Consider the following 20,530-nt stretch of genomic DNA (forward strand, 5'->3'; position numbering starts at 1 on the left):
GCCTATATTGCTGTCAATGTTCGGCCACAGACCGGAGACACTGATTGTGAATAAGTAGCATCGAGATCTATCTATTTGGCAATAATAATTATTTTCATATTAGGTTCATTCACAAACAATTTTTGACACTTTTAGAACCAGCTTCTCTCATAACAAAAACAAACGATTATGTTTTTTTCTGTCCTCAGGGTCACATGAGTAGCTTCGCGAACGTCGACACAAAACGCACGTGGTTGGTGAGGATGACATTCACAGAAAAAATGATACCGCTATACAGTGTTATAATTTTAGACTATAAACTTGTTAAATTAATGTGTACTATACAAAAACGGGGTTTCTTGAGCTTGTAATAGGCCAATATATTTTTTTATCTACTGGAATTCTTTAAACCGTAGAAAAGAAAGTCGTCATCTGTCAAACTGCCCATGCGTAAGCTTTGTATCACGTGGTATTCCCCATGCCTACAACTTGGTTTGTGGTGATGCTTATGCTTCGCACGGAGGCTGTGAGTAATAATTAGTTAGGCATATGGAGACCTTATATAAAAACTTTTATTCAAAAACAATAGTTCAACTAAATACAAATTACTTTACAGTTTCCTTAACAATTTTATTTCTCAATGGTGTTTTTTCGCGCAAGTCAGTTCGAATGAATGTTCGAATGAATGATAAGATGTTAAAATCGAGCAATCAGAGCGAACTTGGGCCGGCCCTGAGGCGGCCCTGGGCCAACGTAACTCTCAAGTGTGATTGGGCTCTAAGTGGTGCATGTAATATTAACACCTAAACTTGGATCACACATAACAAGCTTCAACTTCCAGCTGGACACATGGGAATTCTAAATCTGTAAGGGTCAAAGTTCATTCAGAGGATTAAGTCCAGAAATTAACCAATGAGAAATTTTAGCTTAATTGAATTGCTATTTAAATTAATTTCATTTTTGAAGTCTGAATGTATTCAGAAATATACCAAATGAAATGATAAAAATAGTAATAATAATTGTACTAGTTTGAAGAATGAATTTAAAATATAGTCAAAAAATTAATTTGTGATTTTAGATTATCAGTATAATACAGTATATAGTATACTTGCAAATACTTGTAAGGGACTGGAGGGCGTACGTAAATCGGGGATTCGTAAAATTGAGGTTGGGTTAAATTTGTGGTGACCTTTGACCTAATACGTACATAACACTCAATAAACGTATGTTATGAACAAATAAACGATGTTACCTAGGCTAGACCTTGCCTCCAGGCCTACGAATAAAACCATGTGTTAAGTGTTTTTATTCATAACTTTACGATATCATAATAAAGTGTTCAAATAAAACCATGTGTTTAGTGTATTAATTCATCACTTTATATTTTTTATTTAACTAAAGAACATGAAAATATTGTAAGATTACCTACGACAAAGGTATAACTTGGGAATTCCCATTCATGAGCTGTGGCGTTTCCTGGGCCTGCTAAGACAAACTAAAACCATGTGCACTGCAATGGGCGAGCCAACCAATTAGCGTTCGTGTATGTATGAAACAGTAACCACGTGCACTGCACTGAGCGAGCCAACCAATTGGCGTTCGAGTACGAAATTATGCCTACTCAGCTTTGTGTAGAAAATTCGACCAGTGAGTTTTCCACACGAAGCTAAGGAGGAAAGCAATTATTTTGAGCACCATCGGCGGTGGTTCATCTTGCTCAGTTCATGTGGTTTTAGATTATAACAGCCCGGTATTAGACTCAATCAACGTTGCTGTTTAATGAAAATATGTTGCATATGCTATGTTTATTGTTATAGTAGTGAAATAATAAGCAGACAGAAAGTAACAAATCTCTTTTTACTTATGGTGGCTCTGATACAGACCATTTGTTTTGAATATTTTCAGGGTTTTTGATGACTTGATCGTCGATATGAGTCGTACGTAAAACCGAGGATTCGTATAACTAGGGTACGTAAAAACGAGCTTCTACTGTAATATTGTTTATACTTTGCATGGTAGACTGTCAAAATGACTAATAAGTCTAAAAATTAGTCAAAACTGAAATGTTTTGCAATTGCAAGTTCATAGCTTTATCATCATACTAAATATGAACAATCCCGTGTTTAGATTGAATTTTTTAATGGTTATTCTAAAATTTGCCAGAAAAATCTTTAAAAAGATGAATAAAGATAACACAACTCCAAGACTAATTTTATACTACAGTATCAGCAACTTAAATATATTGAAGTCTAACACTCAAAATAAAGTTGCTCATAAAGGACTGACATGTCAAACCTAATGGCTAAACAAGAAGATTTAGGAGCCTCAGCACATAAAGCAACGTATAATTACATAATGTTATATTGATAGAAACACCTTAATAATCTCTAAAATTGTTAAACATGAGTCATTAATAAAAGATTGAGAAACAGACATGGCCTTTTGCCAACAGTATCCACTCTATGCGGACACCAAATACAACTAAACAGTAACAGATTGGTTTGCACATTGATGTAAAGTAGGAGAATGATCCAAGAAGGTTTTAGTAGCTTAATAGGTAGAGCATAAGGGATTAGATTACAAACAAAGATCCGAGATGGTTTGAATAATCATTGATAATATTCCCATAAATCTACTATTGGTTTTGAATTCTTAAAATAATCACAGTAAAAATTGCAGTTAACTATACTTTTCTCTGAAGAACATTTTTTAAACACAATTAATGTATTTTTTTCAGAACAAATTTCTACTGAAATATGCAACAGGGGCAAAATCAATATTGCCAAGTCTATCATAAAGTATATATTGTCCCAAGACAGACTAGACTAGTCTTTCAACAAAAGTATTTCTTCCACATTTAAAGAAACAGCCAATTAGTTTGTCATAGAAATAGTTTTTAAGCCAATGGAGAGGTTGTGTAGAACACCATTACAATAATGAACCTTCTCATCATTCATATTTCAAGCCCTCTATTTCAAAAAATCGTTCAATACATGTAATATGTAATGACTGAGTTTTTGCATATTGATCTTGGATGCTTTTTTTTAATGATTTTCATGTATTTTAATTGTGTATGTGTTGTATAAAAGCCGAATAAATCAAATCAAAAGTAAAATATTACAAATGTTTCACTAAATGCACCACAGAATGGTAAAACTTCATCCTTTGACCTACTGTATCTCAATCACTGGATGGCTTAACTAGGAGATTCAACATGGCACATCAACTTCACCCTTCAACCTCTAACATCTCAATCACTGGATGGCTTAACTAAGAGATTCAACATGGCACATCAACTTCCCCCTTCAACCTTTAACATCTCAATCACTGGATGGCTTAACTAGGAGATTCAACATGGCACATCAACTTCACCCTTCAACCTTTAACGTCTCAATCACTGGATGGCCTTACTAGGAGATTCCACATGGCACATCAACTTCACCCTTCAACCTTTAACATCTCAATCACTGGATGGCTTAAATAGGAGATTCAACATGGCACATCAACTTCACCCTTCAACCTTTAACATCTCAATCACTGGATGGCTTAACTAGGAGATTCAACATGGCACATCAACTTCACCCCTGAACCTTTAATATAACAATCACTGGATGGCTTACCTAGGAGATTTAACATAGCACAACTTCACCCTTTGACATCGAACATCTCATTATGGAAAAACAAAAGGATACAACAAGTGACATCATTTTTAACTTTGACCTCCTAACATCCTAACCAGTAGTTGACTACGGCAAATCAAGAAGATTCAACAAGTTACATTAACTTCACCCCTTATAAGAAATAATAATATCTTTCTTTAATACAACGAAAGCTTGTTCATGAAGTATATTTTTATATTTATTTATTTTTTATAGTTATTAACTATTTATAAATGTTGTACATTTCCCTTTTGTATATTAATGATGTAATGAGTTCTCTCATTTTGAAATTTTAACTGATTTATCTGGTGTATTTTAAACATTTTTAATATTATTACCATTATTTTGTACATTTAATTTTTTTAAAATTTTATATCTTGTATCCTGTGTTCTTCTATGAGGTTGTATGTTTCTTTTACACATCATGAAACAACCTTAACTATAAAATATAACTAAATAAGAACTACTTTATAATATACAAACTAAAAGGAAAATAGAAAAGCTGAAAACCAAAATTGACCTTTAACATCTCAGTTACTCTAATAGTTGATTATCAATTTTCTGTGATAACCTAAAGTTATTCATCAATGCCCTTGGTATTAAGCACCAATAAATTGTCTTCCTGAAATGTAAATGCATAATAGATTTTATATCATACAAAATAGCATTACACACTTAGCTATGAATACAACATTCTATTATTATGAGGGATACTCTGAAGGCATAGTTTATCCTAGTTAAAAAATTTTTTAAAACAGTATAATCTTTGATGTAATAATATTATTAACTGGATATCTGAATTACTATTAATGAATTAAATGATTATATTGGGCAGGCAGAGCCACTGCCCCGGGGGACAAAAACAATTTTTAAATAATGGTGCCCCGGGGGACAAAAACAATAAAAAAAAAAGTGATTGGAAAAAACCATATTTACATATGATTATGTCTCTAACCATCCAATTAGGCATCAAAGGACATTGCACCTTTGGGGGTTTCACGTCCCATAGCTCAGGTTGAAATGTGAGCAAACCAAAGTTAACACCCAATTATTTATAATCTTGTTGGACCTCAGTATTAGTCAATCAGGATAAGTACCCCATGATTAAAGGTGTTAAACTTTATACATAATTAGCCTTGCATATACCTGTAGTTTAATATTTAACCAGTTTGTCAAAAAGATGTTAAATCTTCAGTTGTCTTTTCATTTTGTATGCCTAAAGTAAACTACTATTAGTAAAGCAGAGGAAGGATAGGCAGCAGGTAAGATTCATAACGATATTATAAATCTGCTACAACTTAACTTACGGGCAGTATCATTCATTATTCTTTAAATTCTTACTACAAAATCTTTTGTTTCATCTGTGCCTTTGAATTCTGCATAGTGCAATCTATACTACAGTATTTATGCCTTTGAAAGTTTGTCTCTTAAATTACCCCTTCGCCTTGCTTGTTTTGTTAATTCCCTTTTTTATGGACCCCATTATAATTACATTGCAAGTCTAAGTGACTGTTTTCCCTTTTTTTTTACTGATTGCATTAATATCATTTTTATATTAACACTGTTTGGTTTTATGATTCTGTATAATGACTTTTTAAAAAACTAATGTTGAATAAATCAAATCAAAATAATCTTGGCATCCAATTGCAATCAATTAATGATAGATGGTGCAGCATGCAAAAGGGATGATGATCTATCTAAGGGTTCAATAATTGCATTTAAACTTTTTCATTATTCATTTTACACTTACTTTGACAAGCATCTTAAGATATATCATCCATAGTTGGTTCCTAAAATTCAGAAAGGAGGAGTTCTGAGAATCCAACAATGTTTCTATTCGGAAAATAAAGTCTACTCTATTGAATTTTATTATTACTCTAAAAGCAGTACGGTTGCAATGAATGGATCATTGAATTGGATTGAATTTACTCTGTGTGAACACCAAAGAACAACCCACAGAAGTCAGAAGACTTATTTTTAGTGTGGGGTCCTTCTGGTGGGATAGGGCAGTACTCTAGTAGACAATCTCTTACTCTTTTCCGAAGAGTGTAACTGCATTCTTCAACGTGCAAACTTGAGCCATATTGCACATTTATCTAGTAGCTGAAACATTTCATTCGAAAGAAACTGTTTTTTAGATATTTTAGCACAAACACAAAAAGAGCAGTAGATGGAAGTGAACCAGGTACAGTATCATCGACTGGGCTATGCCACTCTCACATGGTGCAGAGAGTGCTGCAGATTGAAAGACTCTTTGCATAATGTTCAACAACAGGAAATGGATCCCCTGATGAGAAGAACTGAATTAAATGATTACAAAAAACTATGGTTGGGTTTAGGTGAGTGGTCAATGCCGAGATAACTTTGATTACTCCCAGCTAAAATACTGAAAGAAACTTCCAAGCACTGCTTATACAATGAAGCTTAGATCACCAGAACCAGCATCACATTCGCCATTAATATCCTATCACCATTAAATGACATAAAACCAAACCAATATCAACAAGAAACATCATCATAATCTCTAAAATCATGATCTTCAACACTTTTGACATCAACATAATGATCTCTGATATCTCAGACATGACAATGATGATTACCAATATCCTGACAACAATCATCGACATACAACCATCATGACCTCTAACATCACTGACATCCCATTATAATTACCAAAACAAAAAACATATCTTTAACATCATAATCTTAACATCATTACATTTTGATATTCAACACCATGTGATCATCATCATGATCTTGAGCATCACAAAATCTTCCAACCTATAACCACTGTTCATAACTTCAACATCAGAAACATAATCACCACTATGATCTTAAACATCACTGTATTCATCACTGACATCCTCTAAATCAAAGTCTTCTATATCAGTTCTTGATTTATGGTCTATCTTTAAGCCATCTCTGAACTTTAAGAACATTTTGAAAGTTAATGGTTTGTCAATAGCTGGTTAAAGTAACACTTTAAGCTTATTCTGAACAATCAATAAAATTTTTTGCTATTCTAAACATGTAGTTAAAAAATGTTCTTAAAATTCCATCAACCCAGTACAAATTAAATCAATATAATAATGATTTTTATCACTAAATAATTCATGACTTGGCTAAGTGTTAACTTCATAGAATTGGTGCCTTCTTATACCAGAGGCACTCAAGGCCCAAAGCAATTGATACCCAAGGTACACTAGATAGATGTTATAAAACACAAATGGAGGGAAGGTGGGTCGGGGTGACAGCCTCTAGTAAGATAATATTTCAATTTTATTTACTAAACCAACAGCAGTGCTGGGGAGCATGACATACCCAGATGGCCATTTAATACCATGGGGTATTCACTATGTAATATTTCACAACAGGTTCAAATAATTCTATTACTGCAACGTGATTAATTCAAGTATTTGCCACCTAAAAGTTACATATCTCATCAAGAGAGAAAAATGAAGAGTATGAATATTAACCTTGGGATTTGTTATGTTTTAGCTTGCTGTGATATTTTACCTCCATTTTTAACTTGGATACTTCGCAGGTTAGTTCCTCACATTGTTGTCTCAGATTTAGTTTTGCTGTTTTCTCACTGTCCAGAATTTGCAACAAGTGTAGGTATTTTTGTTCCAGTTCCTCCTTTTGGGACAAGATCATGTTGAAGCTAAAAAATGAAGAAAAAAACCCCACACAAATGTCCATTATTTGAAATTGTGCAATATAGAATGATCATATTAAATTTATTTATTTTTATTCATTTCAGTATAAAACATATAAAAATACAGCCATTGTCTGAAAACATTGTTTACAAAAAATAGACAGATAAAGGTAGAATTACAAAAATAGAAACTATTGTACAGTAAAATATATATAAGCAATTATATTAACTTTGGAAAAAATACTCAAAAACATTAAAATTGCAAAAATATTTTTTACAAGTTTATATTAAAAAATGAGAAAAATGCAATTAAAACTGAACATCAAATAAAATGCAAAAAGTACGAGAAAATTAAAGAAATTATTCCAAACATATTCTTATAATATATATAATAATAATAGTAACAATATTTATTCGGCAAAGTAAAAGTACAATCTTGCTAGGAGCAAGGAATATGCATGAGCCAAAATAGTAAACTGCCATTGCTCCATTATCAAAACAAAAAAGTAAGAGAAACATTAAAAAGTATAACTGATTTAAAATTGGCCTTCCAACATATATATATATATATATATCACTCGCCACTGAGGAAGGACTAGTGTTGTCCGAAAGCTCTGGTTCTATTTCTGGCTGTTTACTTACGTTTACTTTTTAGCTGTTGCTTATCATTTTTGTATCTCTACTGAGATCCAGCCATTGTTTCCCACAGCATTGTTGTTTTCCAGTATTTTGCCTTTTAATCTATATATATATATATATATATATTATATTAAAAAAAACAAACATTAGAATAGAAAAAATGTTCTCATTAAAAAAAAAATTATAATTCCAGAGGTATTTTAAATATTAAAGAAAACATTGAAACACACAAACAAAACAAAAAGACAAAATAAACATTCAAACACATGAAACATTTACAAATTAGAATTAAAACAAATACGGAAATTGTTTATTCCCAATCATAAAAAAGAAAGATTTACTTAGAGAATAAGGCATTGAAAACCCCTCAAAAACTTAAATATGATAACGTTGAAACTGGAAAGAGAAAAGCATCATCCCAACACAAAAATGATGATACTGATGTTTATACTGTAATGTTTAATAAAACTGAAATCAGCTACAAGCAATTCAATTGTCTGTTTAACTATAATAGGTTTCTTTAAATGTTTAGAAATAAATTACATAATGCTTTACCCGAGGTAATTCAATGGAAAATTAATTAATCGTTTAAGGGTTCTCAAAGATTAATATATTATTCTTCAAATAATATGTAATTATTTGAGCTAATTACTATTAAGTGAAATTGAAAAGTAAAAAGAAATACTACAAGACTAGAGTTCTTGGAAATACACCATAAATGCACTCGGGTCAAAATAAAATTCTCTATGAAATAGTAAAAGCATTTAAAAAATAGTTTGAAAAATATGAATTTCAGTAGCATATCAACTATTTAATAACTTGAATTAACAAAACATGATGACAAATTAGCAAGATTTCCGTTGTGAATTCCAGATATTCATCATCATGGTATTAAAAGAAAATAAAATTGGAATGATTGAATGAATTTATTTTTTGGCATCAATTGGTTTTTGCTAATAATTCTACTAAACTTTTAAAGTTTTTTTTAAAGATTCCATTCACTAAAAGTGCTTAAATCCCTGATAATTGAAACAATTTTTCAGTACACTATTTGTCGATTCAGAGAACTAAATAAATAAATGCCTTAGATACACAATATAAAGAATATTGAATAGGGATGTTAAAATGTGCAATATAAATTCACTGAAAAATTAACATTTTTAGGATAAAAACAGCGGTTTTAAAGGGTTCCAGTTTATACTTTGTAGTTTACAATAAACCATGAATAAACTACTTGGTATCGCTATGCTCTATGCTTACTAATATTACTTTTGTTAGTAACTATATGCAGACACAAATAATAGGACTACTGAGCATGTGTAATTGTCTCAACTTACAAACTTAACCTTCAGCCTACATTTGAGAGAAGTGCTCTTAATTCAATAAGTTGGCTGCTAAAGGTTTTGTGTTGTAATGCTAAAGGTATTGTTTACAAATAATAAATCTGGTAGCACCTAAAAATGATTACACGCACAAAGCTTTGAATGATTTCTTTGACAAACTCTTATTTGCTATGGCGGTCCAATTTCACTGAATTGCAATTTAGGAACGCGATCAACGTGTACTGTATAAAACTGGTGCATATTTCTTTATCCAAAACAAAACCAAGTGAACAATCTCCTTCTGCCAGGTTATTGACCCTAATTTTTCATACCTCACATAATAATAATAATAAGATTTATGAAGCGCACACATCAACTTCAGTAGTGCTCAAGGCGCTACAGAAGGATGGAACCAAAAATTACTGTGAACCTTTAATACCAGAAAAAAAAACACCATACACATTACCTTTACAGGCAATCTGATACTTAAAATATAAAGGTTTACTTGGTTACATAGGAATTATTAACACCACCTTGGTCATTATTTCATTTCACTTGTTTTAGTCTTCTCACCTCGCTTGTCTCAGAGACATTTCTGGATCCCCATCCCCAGGATTCATCAATCTCAGCTTAGCAAATGTCCCTAAGCAAATATCTTAAGCTGATTTATTAAACCATCTTAGCAAAATCTTAGCTTAAAAATCGTCTTAGATGGCACATGTGTAGAATCAACCTTTTAATTTTAAGCAATTTTTACACTAACCAATATTTATATATGTGACTTAAGCACAAAAAAAAATAGAATTAAGATGAATTTCAGCTGATTTCTAGTTTGATAAATCCGGCCCCTGCTCTTTTCCATGATAGCATCTAGCAGGCATATATTTTTCTAAGTCATTTTTCCTAGGTCTATAATGTCTTTTTGTTTTTTTTCATTAATTATATAGTTATCCTTTGTTTTCCTTTCTTGCTCTTCACTTGGCCTAAAAGAAGCAAAGAGAGGGCGCGTTGGATTTCCTATGTCTTCATATTATTTATAATCTTAAAAAAAAATCACACCTTGGAAGGTTTACTGAGAAACTGCAACAACATCAATCTCTGCAGTAATAAATGGCAATATAAATTTAATAACCTATCTCATTTTTATGCATAATTTAAAGTGAATGTCAAGATATCTACATGCAGGCAATAAACATGGACACACGCAACCAAGCCGAAGTCACATAGTCTTTAAGTTGAACAACAAGATAAAGGAAGCAACATAATAGAATGATAAATCTTTTAAATGCGAGTAAACCTACAAAGGCCAAAGGTAATAATATAACTACAAACTACACTGTATTAAGAGGTTTGATATGACAAACCAAATGTCTTGTAGGGGACCCTATCCCCCTCCTTTATTCCACTGATGTTAACCATAACATCATACACAGTGGCACATTTTAATTTTTTTATATATATAAAATTGGAGGAATAAGGAGGCATGCTTACGGTACAGTACAATTTTAAGAAGGAGGAGATATGTTCATAGTTTTGTTGTACAACAATTCCGCACTCTTCTTGTAATTTTACAGCAAATCTGTTTACGAATGAAAAATTTCAGCATATGATGGAGAGCCTGCCAATTTATAATTTAATTGATGAAATTGTACAGGTGAATACTTCTAATTCAAAATCAGCATTTTCCACTTCAAATCACTTATCCCCAGGCTTAATCTTTTATCATCTTTCTCATCTTCTTAATTGAAAATTATCTTCTTTTGGTTATTAACAAATGTAAAATAAGAATATTATTAATATTTCGAAATTAACACAATCAAGATGTGAATGGGGATGCTTTGTAGTAAGACGTATTTAGTAGCTTACAATAGATTTCAACTCAAACTGTTTCGAAAAACATCACATTAATCTTCAGTCAAACCTTTTAATTATTATTTTTGTAATATATACTGCATCTATTTAACAACAAAATATAACATAAGATATATTTTGAAAATGAAAAGAAATAATTTCTATAAAATAATGTTACTATAAATGTAGAAAATAATGTTATCAAAATAAAAAATTAAAACAGTTTTTTTTTCAAACAAAAACTGATGACATGAGTACAGTAAGTGGAGTCAAGACATCACAAACATACAAGGAAGAAGATGAGAAGAGAACAGGTGTGAGGAAGCGACCTTCTGTAAATGAATTACTTATCATCCATTGTGAATAAATCATCCTGTACCGAATTAATCAATAATTCTGTAAATGAATCACTTATCATCCATTGTGAATAAATCATGTATTGAATTAATCAGCTTCTATAATTGGTATGATCACTAATGCATGCAATGATACTGTAGCTGGTTTCTGAAACTAGCTACCGATAACGTCCTAAATATTAACTGACCAATCAGAAATAAGTAACTGAACACAAAGTCATATAATATTAGGGTTACGTGATTTTTGTTAACAAGGGAGGAAATTCACACACACAAAATATATCACATGTAATTGCATTGTTTGCAAAACACTGACTTTGTACAATGATAAAAATTTTAAAAATAGAGAAAAAAACAATTTGTCATCATAGGTATAAGAAAATAACAATTTGACACATATGAAGAATATGTTAAAGAAACAAAGCAACATTGATTCCATAAATGCTGAGAAATATAAACAAATATTATTTGAAGTAGGTGACTTGCAGCCAAGGTGAAAAGTACAGGAATTGTAGGGCCCACGTTGTTTATTGGTTTTTAATATCTAATAAAACATACAATCAGGATATTGATTCTGAGACGCTGAGAAATAAAACAGGATCACTGAAACAAAGAAATAAAGACACTAGGATATGGATTCTATAGATATTAGTAAATAGGTGAATGGTATCAATACAGTATCTTATGAAAATTATGTTACTACCTTATACAATCATATATAAAATTAAATCATGCATATTCCCACAGGGCCTTAACGATATGCCTATAAGGTTAAAATTACTATTTGTTAGGGTCGAAACGAGCGTCCACCTTCAAATCTAATTTTACGAACTAGGGTGTACTATACACTGCTTCTGCAGCATACCGTACGTAAAGATGGCATGCATGATTTAGCTGTGCTGCAAAGTGATTAGAAATGTTTCATAAACGCTGATGGCCTTGCTTAATTGCTTAGGTTAGACCTATGTTTAGAAACATGGGAAGTTAGACGTCGGTAGCAATCGTGCCCCTGTCAGTTCTGTGGAGTCAGGCTTTTACCTCTTGCTGGTGAATGAGGACGTGGTGACTGGTTTCATATACAGTAGTCACTGGTTAGATAATGAGAAAAAGATGTAGCTAAAATTGATCCAAATTAAATTTGACTGCAATTGTGTAAGTATACTCCAGTAAAAAGAAGTTATTCACAGTCTGAAGATGATGATTATGATGACGTGATTAATGATTTGCAAACTGAGCAAACATGAATAAAATCAGCATTGGCATAAAATATTATTAAATAATACAAAGCAGAAGTCAAACATGCAAATGTGTGCTTCATTAGTAATCTGAGGATTACTCGCTTTTGCTTATGTACAAATATGGTGAATTTCTTCCCATGTTGGCCAGTCATCTTTACAACTCCCAGTGCCTCTAGTAATCAGAGGTAAAGGAGGCTAAAGGAGCAGCTCTGATCATTCTAACCTTTTACAATATTCAAAAATTCTTAATGATAGTAAATCCAATGAAGTTATTTTCCTTCATTTCATTAATTCACTTCACACAGGCAACAACTGACAGGAAGAGGGCGATGGGTCAACAATCTAGGAGCTGGAAAAATCTAAGAATACATTTTTATGACAAATACAATATTTCTTCCAAATACGAGATAGAATCATACAACATACGAGATCAATATCAAACTCTGTTCACTATGGAACCAGTGAAATAATTTATGCATTTTCTTCATTTATTATGCTAGCCCAGAATAATTCCCTGTTTGTCATATCCAGGTACTCTTGTTTATAGAAATATTTATATATATACTTGAGTATTCATCGATCGTGTTGCATTATTAGTGCCATGAGAATAGGCTAAGCTGATCTGGCAACAATAGAATAATTGCTGTATGCTACTGTAGGTACTACATTAAACAATCCACAGCAAATAGATTAATAAGCAGACTTCAAAGATCTGCTGTATACTATCTGTGTTCTACTACCAAACATGACAAAATTCAAATTTGAATTGCTAATTTATTCCGATGACTTCAATTAAAAATGATTAACGAGAATATGCAAATCAATAAGTAAAAACATAATTAAATTATTTCCCGATGGAGTCTTTTTCTGAATTTGTGAAATGGAGTGATGTGCCATTCCTCACCCTGTTCACATAAAAATTTAAGACCCCCTTGACGAACAGTTTTCCCCCAAGTATATGCTAGGGCCTGTTTCTGCTGAGCAAAAAAACGTGTTTTTAAACTGATATAAAAAACATGTGCTTTTTTTTTTTCCACAGCCGAAACGGGCCAAAAACAAAAACACGGTTAGGAATGCGTTAAAAAAATGCGTGTTTTACACACATTTGTTATAGGGTTACACTTTTCAGCTGCAACACTATACCGTGTTAGTCATGACCCGTCAGTGGCTCAAATTGACCACTTTGTTAGTTTGATTGTTCGTCCGCAGGAAATTCGGGGCGAAAAAAAAAATTAAACCAACAGGATCACATGCTTTATGCTTAACATAATTTTTCATACTTTCACGGTGTGTTGTTTACTTCTTTTGCAGCATGCACTGTAGCTGACAGGAAGTAGGGTCAACTTCAACTTCCGTACAGTAGGTGATCGTCATTATAAGCTCAGCCCATCTACCAATGCTCGTGTTACCGTGTTTTTATTAATTGCACTTTTCACTAGATACACGTTCCGAAGGAATTTAACCGTTTTTAAAATACATGTGTTTTTGGTGTTATTCAGCAGAAACATCTACAAAAACTTAAAATGTAACATGCCCCTAGACACATGACTAAATTTAAATTATGATGAATGTACGAATGTTCATTCCTCATATTTCCCAAAACCAGCACCAGAGACACTGATCTCAGCCATATGGAGGGGCAGTGAATGACAGATCATAATAAAAGCTTTTAAGATATATCGGCTGCAGCCAAAGGGTTAGGAAAAGAAAGTTAAAGTATACAGTAGTAGGTAATTAATATAATATTCAGTCAAATTGTTGTTTAGTGACATGCAATTAATACATATATACAGTATTAGACCTAATAGATGGACAATTTAAACTGGAAAGTACTTATGTTAAACACAATGTACATTAAATTAGTAAGCATTTTATAAACTGTCAATAACAATAAAGCTTTCTACTATACTACTGTTTAAAATAAATTAAAACAATATTTCCCTTAAAATTATATTAATGGTGTTTCCACAAGTCCTTGTTCTTACATCATAACAAACCACTAAAATGAAAATTCTTTATTCAGTGATTGTGTTAGCAGTGTAAAGCCTCATATCTGACTGCACCCATAATTTCATTTTTCTGTCATGCTCTCAAGAACGAGGTTACCATTACAACCATGTAAATTTCCTGAGAAGGATGAGATATAATGTTCTATGTATCTTTCTAAAACATAACCTCGGGAAATGTGACTTTTAATCACTTAAAAGGAACAAAATGAAAAATGATGATGATGACAAAATATCCAATACTTGACATGTAAATTCTAGAATCAAGATTGTAATAGTAGGTTTTCAAACGGTTGTTACATCATAAGAATCTAAATAATAATAATAATAATAATAATAATAATAATAATCTTTATTTATTCACAAGACTCTTTCACCCAAAAAAAAAAATAAAAATGCACATTGACAAAATCAATCACAGCAGTTGTCTTTCCACACAAAGATGGTACTATCTTTAATTTCTAGTAGCTTAGGAAAAATAAATATCGTATCTTGCAAAACTAACAATAAAACCTTTGAGCATTTTAAGGTTCATGTAAAACATTTACAGTCAAATTACAGAATTTGGAGAATCCTTATGTAAATATTCTCATAAACATTAGTTTGTAAGTTTTTGAGTTTTTGTCCTTTGGTTTTTGTTTTGTTTGGCTGGCCCCACCACAAGATGTTTAAAATCTTCCCGGGCAATTGCCTTCTTTCTTTGTTTTGTCTTTTTATTATTCCCCCTTTAGAAAAAAAAAAAAAATATTTTTCTCAAATATTTTCTATATTATATACAGTATACATTAATTCAAAGGAAATAAATAAATTAATGTTTCAAATGTGTTTTTTAATGATTGTGTAGCAAGTCGTCTGGTTTCTTACTGCCTATTTCTACATACATGATGCTTGCTATGATAATAGAGCATCATTCAAAGTATAGAAATCTTGCTACTGTACCTTGAAATTTTTCAAAAAAAAACAAAAAAACAATCAAATTCTGCATCTTGCCATTAATATTATTAATAACACATTTGTATTTATATAGTGCTCTACACAAGTCTCAGAGATCTTCTCCACATTATTACCCCAGTGACTACAACGATGCCTACAGTATGGAAGGAGTATTCCATAGTTTGCTGTGGTCATTCAAACCTTCCTTTGAACAATTATACTCCTGGGTGGAGAGAGGACATTCTGAGGTCTCACCACAAAATGAGATGCATCGTTGGTGAAATTCACCAAAATAGGTGGAAGTTAAAATTTTTACAAAATTTTGATTTTATGTTTTTGAATAACTTGATACTTATAACTTATGATTGTACTGTATATGATACAATTTTAGGTGAATTTCCTTACTAAAACAGTGTTCTCTGCACATATTCTGTAATTCTAGTCTTACTATTTGTACAGGTTAGTTTGTCTTTGAGGCCAATTTTCTCAAATTGTGGTTCTCATACACCTAATCTTTACATAATCACATTTCTGGATCTACTTATACTAGGGAAGCCATTCAAAGACCAAATTAAAACTTATAATGTGATCTACCCAAATAATCATATAAACTCAATTTTAGATTTTCCAACCATGACACTCATTTTTTGGTAGGACCTCACCATTAACATGGACAAAGTGCCTTGCCAAAGGACATAAGAGACTTGCACAGCGAGGGATTCGAATCCTGACCTTAAGTTTAGGCGCGATTGACAAATTATCCCAGACGGCAGAAACGCGTCTAGGTCAACATCCTATCACGAACGCGTCTGAGAAATCAACCATTCTAATTACCACGCTATATGAATATTCATTTGCTACACGCTTGAATTACGGCTCGCGTCTGGAATCGTTTGGACACTTGTTGATCGTTTGAATGATTTTCTATTGTTTTCTTATATGTACATGTGGCTATACTTTCTCTATGCTTATATGAAGATTTGTAAATTACATGATAACAACGATTGGAATTCGCTTTGTACGCGGCTCTGTAAATAGAACTATGTCGTGACTCTAAAAATAGCGCTGACGTTTTCTTGCAAAAGTGAAGGAGGGTACCCTACATTCGCATTACAAATCACAAACATACTTCAAATATACTTTAAGTGCCATGGTAAGTCTGCGTAAAATTCTGGCCTAAATATAAAATCAAATCTAAACCTAGATAGGTAGTCTGCCAATCTTTTTTTATCCTCGCGCACGGCTGGTTACTCACAATTTCCTGAGGCTACTTTCTACTATGTCCCGTACTGTGTATACTATGCAGCAGTGACATTTTCTTTACTGTAAGTTCTACTGTAGGTCCTCCAAATCGAGAGATGTATATTTGGTTGACTAGTAAAATTTAGGTAAAGACAATAACTTTGATTTAATATTTAACTGATCGAACTACAGAGTGCTCTTTCAAATAAAACTGCAGCGATCTCGAGGTCGAGTCTTGGGTGCAGAGAGCAGGGCCCAGAACCATGTGCGTAAACAAGTAGAGTACTGGGCAATTTAGAACTGTCCATTTTCAAACGGGGTATGACATTTTTTTTTAAAGAATTACTTATTTTTAATTGTTTTTCTTTCTCTCTTTTATACATTGAACGCACCACATTTATGTATGCCGCTGAAACAGAAGTGTATGTTCAGTTGAATAAATAAATAAATTACAGTAATATCGCGAGTTGTCAGTAAAACCTTTACTGGGTAGGCAATGGTTTAGCCTTTTAGCAAGTTTGTATGTCGAAATTCGCGGTGAAATTCGGCATAAAAAAACATGTTTCGCATGAAATTCACTTAAATTCAATTAATAAACATTGTTTTATAAAATGTAAATATAATTTAGCTTAGTATAATGCAAAATTTCATCTACTTTGATCATGGACAACGTTTTCGGAGCATGGGTCTTCTCTTAGCATGTGATCCCTTTCAACGGCAAAGAGAGCAAAGGCCAAAACGGAATATCAGCATCCAAACGGTGTGCTACTCAAATGGTGTTTTCAGACGCGTTTTGGTAGAACAATAGAAAACGCGTCTGAACGCCGATTTGTCGTCTGGAATAATTTGTTGATCGCGCCTTAAGAGTAGGAGCCATCATCATTACGTCAACGACTTTGATGTCAACAACAGTGTTCACAAACCTTTACCAGAGAGTTATATTATTGTCAAGTAATATTTTGAAGGCATCTGTGGGTAGAAGCTAGACTTGTCGTCACACTATTAAAATCTTAGAACTACTGGTACCAGGCTTGTCATCAAATTGGTTGGAGCTTACTGTACAAGATTAGACTTGTCATCAAGGTTGTAGAAGCACAATACTTGTCATAAATTTGATAGAAGCTTAGGCTCTGTTTCTAAAGCACTTATTACCTGATAAACCATTGCAAAGAAGCCATACAAACAATTTTTCGATGGAGAAACAGGGTTCAGGTTTCCAATAAATTATCGTATAAGAATCAGATAATTAGAAACGGCACTAAATGTGTTAAATATTTAACCCTTGACTGAAGTAAATCGACGGGTGACAGAGTAAAACAATTAAATGAAACAAACAAAAAGGGACAGTGACATGATTCCTTTCTCTTTTACTTGAATTAATACTAATATGAAATTTGTCAATTTCACAGCTCAGATAATTTATTAGTAAACAAAAATTATCAAGATCATTTCCAAAGTGTAACACACATTTCTTCTTTAAGACAACTATGGACTGTGATTACTGCCTGAGTACATGACCGGGAACAATAATCCCAATACGATAATATTGCATCTGATGACCACCTAAGATGACCGCCACAAATGAATGCTTGAAAAACTGCCATGGATGGCCGCTTCTGTTTGGTTATTTGATGATCAAGCATTAAAGAAGGTATTTAATGTTTTGGTTTGACTGTCATGCAAACTGATCCAATCATAGACTATAATTATTTACATATTTTCATTTTAAATTTTTAGTTGAGCTGAATACTGTATGTTGGCGAGCCAGAGCCTATTGAGGCCGTTGTGGAGAGTTGTCTTTATGGTTCCGCGTGGATGTCCCCTGAATTCTCAGTTGTTGGTCTCGATAAACTAGGTTGATTGGTAGGTTTGTAGGACTGCTTTTGTGTTGTCTCAAGACATGACCAAGTAATCACCATCTCGATTCTAAGATTTCTAATAAGAGGGGCCTTGTGGTACATCGCTCATCAAGTGTTTGTTATCTTATGTGGGTATTTCATTCAATAATCATTCGGAGTTGCATATGATGGACTTTTAGTTCGTCTTTCATTAATCCACATGTATTGCTACTATATAAAAGCACCGGTTTCACAAACATAATTGTATTTCATAAATGTATTATACACCTTGCAAATTAAAATAAGCTCCAACTCTCAATATTGGGAGAAGAGTTTAAATTTGTTTAAGGATAATATTATTTGCAATTTGATCCAGTCAATCATTATCATGTTTAATCTGTTGAACGTATATTTTCAATTTGTCATAGACTGTCATGCAAACTGATCCAATCATAGACTATAATTATTTACATATTATACAGTAAGACTATTAGCATCTACTATAACTTAAAATTATCATTCCTTTGTATCTACCTGAAAGTTGTTATTATCACTAAGCAATTTACCTAATACTAATACATATACATTTTAATATTATCACTGTTTATAACAAATTTCCAGAAATGTCAAATGCAATGTATAATCTAATAATTTTTAAAAAATAGCTGTTTTACAATATAATACAGTACAATAGAAAGTTTTTCATGCGTACACTGAAAAAATATATCTGAAGAACTGACTGCAAATCAAAGAATTCTAAATCACTATTGGATAATTGATTAATTATACTGGTACAAACAGACATACTGTACTGCACATGATATGACTAAATGCATACCGTATCAAAATTTAAAACTACTGCAAATATATTGCAAATATAGGTTGTTTTATGAAAATGAAATAAAAATTGCAAAGATAAAGTATTTGATCATGTAGTGATCATTAAGGTAAGGGTTTGAAACCTGAAGCAGGCCGGAGTGCCCGTCTCTCTTACTTTAGCGTTTGGACCAGATTGTGCAAGGCTGTGGGGGTACACCAGTCTGTTTTACCTTCCCAGCATATGCCGGTACCCATTTATACACCTGGGTAGAGAGAGACAAACGTAGATAAAGTGTCTTGCCAAGGACACAAGCGACTTGCACAGCGAGAGTTTCGAACCCTTGACCTCAAGGTTGAGGGTCCGAGCCACAACCGTTGCGCCAACCGCTTTTGCTATCATTATAAACAATTAAGTTGTGGCACGGTAATTATGGTTCTCACTATCCAATTATTCTAGATTGAAATAATTGCAAATGTACATTTTTTCACAAAAACCAAAAAATATGCTCCACAACTTACATTGGTAAACAAAGCCACGAAACAGATGCCTAGTGCGGAATCCTAGTAGTCTATATTCCTCTATAATATTTGATAATTTTTAATTTTTAATTTTTACACATCCACTTTCATGTAACTTACTGATTACAGGAGTGAATGATGACTTATAAACTTTATACTAGAAATTGCAAATTGCAAGTGAAGTGCTGCGAAGTACAACTGCATATAAATGTTCTTCGAACAAAATTATTTATGCGAGTCAAGTGAAAATAATGAATAATAAAAATATAAAAAATAATGAATAATAAAAATATAACAAATAATATGAGACACGACATTGTCTATATTATTGTCTATATTAGAACACTGACGAGTTGCATGCAACTGAGGAGTTGACAAGCGTTGCCTAAATGTAATAATTAGCACGCTGAAATAGGCTAGTAAATAAGTTTCTGGGTTCGTAAATAATATTGGCCTCAAAATATTGTGGCT

General features: G+C 32.3%; 1 protein-coding gene across 5 annotated transcripts in view; it reads right to left on the reverse strand.

Moving 5' to 3' along the window:
• LOC117119769 (ras-specific guanine nucleotide-releasing factor 1-like) overlaps positions 1-20,530 on the reverse strand; it is a 109,375-nt gene that overhangs the window by 60,224 nt on the left and 28,621 nt on the right. For 4 of the 5 annotated variants that reach the window (XM_033264654.1, XM_033264655.1, XM_033264652.1 and 1 more), the window contains exon 4: positions 7,155-7,302. In XM_033264654.1, the coding sequence (XP_033120545.1) occupies positions 7,155-7,302 (148 nt within the window). Of the gene's footprint in view, positions 1-7,114; positions 7,135-7,154; positions 7,303-20,530 lie in introns of those variants that run through there. The other variant, XM_033264656.1, reaches the window with a different exon arrangement.

Source organism: Anneissia japonica, unplaced genomic scaffold (genome assembly GCF_011630105.1).
Source record: "Anneissia japonica isolate Jap-2015-1 unplaced genomic scaffold, ASM1163010v1 scaffold724_len3256291_cov202, whole genome shotgun sequence".
NCBI classification, from domain to species: Eukaryota; Metazoa; Echinodermata; class Crinoidea; order Comatulida; family Comatulidae; genus Anneissia; species Anneissia japonica.